This window comes from Lithobates pipiens, unplaced genomic scaffold (assembly GCF_037356315.1).
Source record: "Lithobates pipiens isolate NorthernLeopardFrog02 unplaced genomic scaffold, aLitPip1_a1.2 Scaffold_25, whole genome shotgun sequence".
NCBI classification, from domain to species: Eukaryota; Metazoa; Chordata; class Amphibia; order Anura; family Ranidae; genus Lithobates; species Lithobates pipiens.
Genome location: NW_027507787.1, coordinates 233,782,207 through 233,790,224, shown reverse-complemented (window position 1 = coordinate 233,790,224; position 8,018 = coordinate 233,782,207). Strand labels below are relative to the sequence as shown.

Below are 8,018 nucleotides of genomic sequence, written 5' to 3'. Positions count from 1 at the left end.
GATGGGGACACCAGATCTAGGGGGCACTCTGATGGGGACACCTGATCTAGGGGGAACTCTGATGGGGACACCAGATCTAGGGAGGCATTCTGATGGGGACACCTGATCTAGGGAGGCATTCTGATGGGGACACCTGATCTAGGGAGGCATTCTGATGGGGACACCTGATCTAGGGAGGCATTCTGATGGGGACACCTGATCTAGGGAGGCATTCTGATGGGGACACCTGATCTAGGGAGGCATTCTGATGGGGACACCTGATCTAGGGAGGCATTCTGATGGGGACACCTGATCTAGGGGGCACTCTGATGGGGACACCTGATCTAGGGGGCACTCTGATGGGGACACCTGATCTAGGGGGCACTCTGATGGGGACACCTGATCTAGGGGGCACTCTGATGGGGACACCTGGTCTAGTGAGGCTTTCTGATGGGGACACCTGATCTAGGGGGGCACTTTGATGGGGACACCAGATGTAAAGGGTACTCTGGCTGACACAGTGGTCACATGATTGGAGGCCAATCCCACCAGCTCCCGATCATCAGTGACAGCCCAGTCACTGTGCGAGGAAAACACAAAGACCTCCCGTCCATGGACTCATACGTGTGGCCGCCGCGCTACGTGACATGGGTGGCAAGGGGTTAAACCAGATTATATTCATGTATATAATACATATAATGAAATGAGCATTGTGAAGTAGGGGGGGTTTTGATAGCTCAGACTGTATTTGATAGAATTAGGATCTTTTTCGCACTTACCTGCAGCGTGATATTTGCCCGCGGCCAGTTCTGGAGGTCTGTGAACTGCAGGTAGGTGTCTCTGTCCACAAAGTTCACACTCAAGAGCTTTTCACACCTGGTACCACCAAACCCGGGAAGGCACTGACACACGGCGCTGTTCCCCAGGTCGATGCATTTGGCTCCGTTCTGGCAGTCTGCTAACTTACATGGATTGGGCAAAGCGGATGACTGAGATGGCATTTCACAGAGCTGACCACTGGAAATAGACACAAAAAAGTGCATTTTTTTAATTTATTTTTTGTCATTTTAAGGGGTGTATTTATAAATAAAAAAAAGTTTTCCCATCAAACCTGCATGTAAATTTTTTCTGTACGAATAGGGAAAATAAAATTGAATATTCTCAGGCTACGTTCTCTGCAGATCGAATGTGTGAATGGGGAAAATACTGCACTGTGGCCACTAGATGGAGCTGAGGAGCATGCTTAGTGCCACCTAGTGGCCAAAATACAGTACTTCATCTTGAGAATTGTCTGAAAATATTCCATTTTGCCCCATTTGCACAGAATGAATATACATGCAGTTTAATGGGTGAACAGCTTTATTTATTTTTTATTTTAATTTTTTTAATACATCACAAACTGTACAGAGGATTTCCTAACAAACACAAAAAGTTTATTATACTATTCATTGGTTATATGCAAGTCAGCAGGAGGTTGGGCACTAAAATATAATAGCTTTATACCGCTGCTATGTAGCAGATAAGGTACACTATATTGTCAAAAGTATTGGGGCGCCTGCCTTTACACACACATGAACTTTAATGGCCTCCCAGTCTTAGTCCGTAGCAGGGGTCTCAGACTGGTGGCCCTCCAGATGTTGCAAAACTACAAGTCCCATCATGCCATTGCCTTTGGGAGTCTTGCTCTTAACTGTCAGCCTTGCAATGCCTCATGGGACTTGTAGTTTTTCAACAGCTGGAGGGCCACCAGTTTGAGACCTCTGGTCCGTAGGGTTCAATAATGAGTTGGCCCACCCTTTGCAGCTATAACAGCTTCAACTCTTCTGGGAAGGCCATCCACAAGGTTTAGGAGTGTGTCTATGGGAATAGGGGGGTACAAACTTCATCCATGGGCAGTGCTCAAACCAGGACCGGAGCTAAAAGGTAAAAATAAATGGAGGGGGTAGGAAAAAGGGGTGGCAGAGCTATGGGGCAAGGAAAGGAGGGAACTGAGGCTGAGGGGCGGATAAAGGAGAGGAAATGAGGAGGGTATACAGAGCAGAGACGGGAAATGGTGCACACCCGGTGTACTAGACTGAAAACAATCATGTAAGGAAGCCTGTCCAGCACTGCACAGTACGGTGGAACCCGGAACTATAATGTAAGGAGCCCCAGCACTGTACAGTATGGTGGAACCCGGAACTATAATGTAAGGAGCCCCAGCACTGTACAGTATGGTGGAACCCAGAACTATAATGTAAGGAGCCCCAGCACTGTACAGTATGGTGGAACCCAGATCTGCTCATTGCAGCAGAGGAGGCAGAGAATACAATAAAATGAAAAAGGCAGCCAGTGTGTAATGACAGGGAAGGAAGCCGGCAGCAATAACCTTTAAAATGCTAAATCTAGAGAGCAATATTTTATAAAACCTGCCATTATCATGCACCATCTAAAACAAAATGAATAGTTTTTAATGCCTCGTTCCCACCAGGGACCCTACAAGCATATATGGGTTACCTTCCCTAAACATTTGGGAACAGTGCTACTAAATATATTTCAGAGCAGCTTAAAGAAGACATGCTTATTAATGGCAAAATACTATTTTTCCATATTTGGAATTAAGAAATAACCTTTTATCCGAAAAAAAAAAATTCTAAATTTGACATTGATAGTGGCTAAAGCTGTCTTGTAGATAGTGCCCCATCATTGGTGTCAGTGGGAGGAATAGTACCCTATCATTTGTGGCAATAGGAGGAATAGTGTCCTATTATTGGTATTAGCGGGAGGAATAGTGCCCCATCATTGGTGTCAGTGGGAGGAATAGTGCCCCATCATTGGTGACAATGGGAGGAATAGTGTCCTATTATTGGTATCAGTGGGAGGAATAGTACCACATCATTGGTGTCAGTGGGAGGAATAGTACCCCATCATTGGCGTCAGTGGGAGGAATAGTGCCCCATCATTGGTGTCAGTGGGAGGAATAGTGCCCCATCATTGGTGTCAGTGGGAGGAATAGTGCCCCATCATTGGTGTCAGTGGGAGGAATAGTACCCTATCATTTGTGGCAATAGGAGGAATAGTGTCCTATTATTGGTATTAGCGGGAGGAATAGTGCCCCATCATTGGTGTCAGTGGGAGGAATAGTGCCCCATCATTGGTGACAATGGGAGGAATAGTGTCCTATTATTGGTATCAGTGGGAGGAATAGTACCACATCATTGGTGTCAGTGGGAGGAATAGTACCCCATCATTGGCGTCAGTGGGAGGAATAGTGCCCCATCATTGGTGTCAGTGGGAGGAATAGTGCCCCATCATTGGTGTCAGTGGGAGGAATAGTGCCCCATCATTGGTGTCAGTGGGAGGAATAGTGCCCTATCATTTGTGGCAATAGGAGGAATAGTGTCCTATTATTGGTATTAGCGGGAGGAATAGTGCCCCATCATTGGTGTCAGTGGGAGGAATAGTGCCCCATCATTGGTGACAATGGGAGGAATAGTGTCCTATTATTGGTATCAGTGGGAGGAATAGTACCACATCATTGGTGTCAGTGGGAGGAATAGTACCCCATCATTGGCGTCAGTGGGAGGAATAGTGCCCCATCATTGGTGTCAGTGGGAGGAATAGTGCCCCATCATTGGTGTCAGTGGGAGGAATAGTGCCCCATCATTGGTGTCAGTGGGAGGAATAGTGCCCTATCATTTGTGGCAATAGGAGGAATAGTGTCCTATTATTGGTATTAGCGGGAGGAATAGTGCCCCATCATTGGTGTCAGTGGGAGGAATAGTGCCCCATCATTGGTGACAATGGGAGGAATAGTGTCCTATTATTGGTATCAGTGGGAGGAATAGTACCACATCATTGGCGTCAGTGGGAGGAATAGTGCCCCATCATTGGTGTCAGTGGGAGGAATAGTGCCCCATCATTGGTGTCAGTGGGAGGAATAGTGCCCCATCATTGGTGTCAGTGGGAAGAATAGTGCCCTATCATTTGTGGCAATAGGAGGAATAGTGTCCCATCATTGGTGTCAGTGGGAGGAATAGTGCCCCATCATTGGCGTCAGTGGGAGGAATAGTGACCCATCATTGGTGGCAATAGGAGGAATAGTGTCCTATTATTGGTATCAGTGGGAGGAATAGTGCCCCATCATTGGTGTCAGTGGGAGGAATAGTGCCCCATCATTGGTATCAGTGGGAGGAATAGTGCCCCATCATTGGTATCAGTGGGGGGAATAGTGCCCCATCATTTGTATCAGTGGGAGGAATAATGCTCCATCATTGGTATCAGTGGAAGGAATAGTGCCCCATCATTGGTATTAGTGGGAGGAATAGTGCCCCATCATTGGTATCAGTGGGAGGAATAGAGCCCCATCATTGGTGTCAGTGGGAGGAATAGTGCCCCATCATTGGTGTCAGTGGGAGGAATAGTGCCCCATCATTGGTGTCAGTGGGAAGAATAGTGCCCTATCATTTGTGGCAATAGGAGGAATAGTGTCCCATCATTGGTGTCAGTGGGAGGAATAGTGCCCCATCATTGGCGTCAGTGGGAGGAATAGTGACCCATCATTGGTGGCAATAGGAGGAATAGTGTCCTATTATTGGTATCAGTGGGAGGAATAGTGCCCCATCATTGGTGTCAGTGGGAGGAATAGTGCCCCATCATTGGTATCAGTGGGAGGAATAGTGCCCCATCATTGGTATCAGTGGGGGGAATAGTGCCCCATCATTTGTATCAGTGGGAGGAATAATGCTCCATCATTGGTATCAGTGGAAGGAATAGTGCCCCATCATTGGTATTAGTGGGAGGAATAGTGCCCCATCATTGGTATTAGTGGGAGGAATAGTGCCCCATCATTGGTATCAGTGGGAGGAATAGTGCCCCATCATTGTCATCAGTGGAAGTTATGCTGCCCCATTATCGGTATCAGTGGGAAGACATGTGACCCATCATTGATGTCAGTGCGAGGAATAGTGCCTCATCATTGATGTCAGTGCGAGGAATAGTGCCTAATTGTTGGTGTCAGTGGGAGGAATAGTGCCCCATCATTTGTGTCATTGGAAGGAACAGTGCCCCATTGTTGGTGACAGCGGGAAGAATAGTGCCCCATTACTGGTGTCAGTGGCAGGAGGGCCACAGTTTGGAGACCACTGACCTATACTGATGTAAGTTACGTCTTGCTTGGTTATGTTCCACAATGTCTTTTTTACTTCTGTATGAGGAACAACTTTCAATAAAGAACTTATGTCTTTCAATGTAAAAAAAAATAAATAAAAAAAATGTGACCTCTAAGGTAATACCAACACAATCCATTTTATTCAATTTGGCAAACTAGGTGAGTGAGTTTAGTTTTGGCCTTGATCACACCGCAGAGGAAAGACACATTGCCATGACATCACACCCTGAACTTCAACTTTTCGCCTTTCTTCTCTAAGCTTTATCAGAAGGTAAGAGGATTTGAGTCAATAGGATTTTAGCCCAGAATAGTCCTTGTAAACAAGTAATGCTGCCGATGAATTCCCCTGAGTCTACTTATGTAGCTTATGTAGAGAATTGGGGATTCAAATCGTTTTAACATTTTAGCTGCCGAACTCCCAAACATGTGATGAAGCATCATTGGAGGAGAATTAAAGTGCAGCGGCCATTTTGGAGAAAGTAGTTTTCTGTAAAAGACGAGCACTTAAAGGGCATCTCATCCCTATTTATATTTTAGGAAGTCTTGGGATATTGTGAAAGGTAATCATATGTAATAAAACTTGACCTTTCATCAGAAATGGAAGGAACCAATCTTCTACAGATTCTGTGATGTTCTATGGTAATAGAAAATAAAATATGGAGGCACACAGGACTAGAGTTGGCCTCAGGCTATGGAGGCACACGGGATTAGAGTTGGCCTCAGGCTATGGAGGCACACAGGATTAGAGTTGGCCTCAAGCGATGGAGGCACACAGGATTAGAGATGGCCTCAAGCGATGGAGGCACACAGGACTAGAGATGGCCTCAAGCGATGGAGGCACACAGGACTAGAGATGGCCTTTAAGCGATGGAGGCACACAGGACTAGAGATGGCCTCAAGCAATGGAGGCACACAGGTCTAGAGATGGCCTCAAGCGATGGAGGCACACAGGACTAGAGATGGCCTCAAGTGATGGAGGCACACAGGACTAGAGATGGCCTCAAGCGATGGAGGCACACAGGACTAGAGATGGCCTCAAACGATGGAGGCACACAGGACTAGAGATGGCCTCAAGCGATGGAGGCACACAGGACTAGAGATGGTCTCAAGCGATGGAGGCACACAGGACTAGAGATGGCCTCAAGTGATGGAGGCACACAGGACTAGAGATGGCCTCAAGCGATGGAGGCACACAGGACTAGAGATGGCCTCAAGCGATGGAGGCACACAGGACTAGAGATGGCCTCAAGCGATGGAGGCACACAGGACTAGAGATGGCCTCAAGCGATGGAGGCACACAAGACTAGAGATGGCCTCAAGCGATGGAGGCAGGCAAAACTAGAGACGGCCTCAAGCTATGGAGGCAGGCAAAACTAGAGATGGCCTCAAGCTATGGAGGCACACAAGACTAGAGATGGCCTCAAGCGATGGAGGCAGGCAAAACTAGAGATGGCCTCAAGCTATGGAGGCACCCACGACTACAGTTGCCCTCAGGCTATGAAGGCATACAGGACTAGAGTCACCCACAGGCTATGGAGACACATAGGACTAGAGTTGCCCCCAGTCTATGGAGGCACACAGGCCTAGGGTTGCCCTCAGGCTATGCAGGCATACAGGCCTAGAGTTAGCCTCAAGCTATGGAGGCACACAGGACTAGAATTGGTCTCAGGCTAAAAAGGCACACACACTGAGAGTTGTCCTCAGGCTATGGAGGCACCCACAGCATTGGAATGTACCAATCTTCTACAGATTCTGTGTTGTGCTATGGAAGTAGGAAATAAAATATGGAGGCACACAGGCCTAGAGATGGCCTCAGGCTTTGGAGGCACACAGGGCTACAGTTGGCCTCAGATTCCATAGCCAACAGGCTTTAGAGTTTGTCTCAGGCGATGAAGTTACACAGGCTGAGAGTTGCCCATAGACTATGGAGTTGGCCTAGAGTTGGCCTTGTGCTTGGCGCATGTGTAGGTGAATGCGGAAGTGGTTATCCAGCTTAAGATTCTGCAAGTTACATTCATTTGCATGTGTTGGAAAGCCTCGTTAAGCCTCGAAAGCAATACCAAAACAGGTTCCTCGTTAATACTTGCCAGCCACTGACCTGGAGCGTGCGGCGAGAGGGTGTTCCCCTTACTACTGCGCCTGGGGGGGCCTTTCCCTCCGGCCCACCCTTTGCCCCAATCCTGCCGGTCAGAAGATGTATATTATGGGCTGCCAGTCTTATTATTATTTTGTTTTGAAGGTTAAAATCCCAAACCTATTACCGCTACCCTACTTTCTCTCCTCTCTCGTAGCCACCTAACATGCAAATGCTACTTCTGAGTCAATGGCTTACTAAATCATGAAGTAACGATAAGGATAAACGAAGAGCAGCAAGCACCTTCCACAACAAGTCATCAGTGGAAGCCAAGGTCCCGATTCTGACCCATCCCCCTTTAACTACCTGTGTGTAGGGAGCTATTCGGGGGGGGGGGGGGGGGAGGCTGAGTGGTTCCTTGGAACAGGACCCTTTTGAAATCCATGTATTTGGTCTTTACTAAAACCCTTATTGTTGGAAGAACCAAGAACAGCCGAGTCCTCTCAATGTGACAGCCAAGGTTGGGATCGGTGTAGTAGGGATGCGGTTAGCGCTTCTTTCATTGCTGATCAATATAACAGGTGTTCCAGCATTCTTGTTAAAATGTAACAAAAATAGATACATTGTAGTTATCTGCAGTTGTCAGGAGACGCTAATTACGTCTAATATTTTACACTGGAATTGCTGAAGTTGGATCTATATATACACATACACACATACACACACACACATTACCAATATGCTATCTCTAATTAGCCCAAATTGACTCCTTTCTCTCCCTAGTAAGTATTTATATTGTCAGTATAGAAATGTCTG

The 8,018-nt window shown here is 47.0% G+C and overlaps 1 protein-coding gene across 1 annotated transcript in view; it reads right to left on the bottom strand.

The window, feature by feature from the left end:
- Positions 1–8,018, bottom strand: part of SLIT1 (slit guidance ligand 1) — a 539,732-nt gene that overhangs the window by 33,852 nt on the left and 497,862 nt on the right. The window contains exon 32 of the mRNA XM_077455662.1: positions 759–996. Within this exon, the coding sequence (XP_077311788.1) occupies positions 759–996 (238 nt within the window). The remainder of the gene's footprint in view (positions 1–758; positions 997–8,018) is intronic.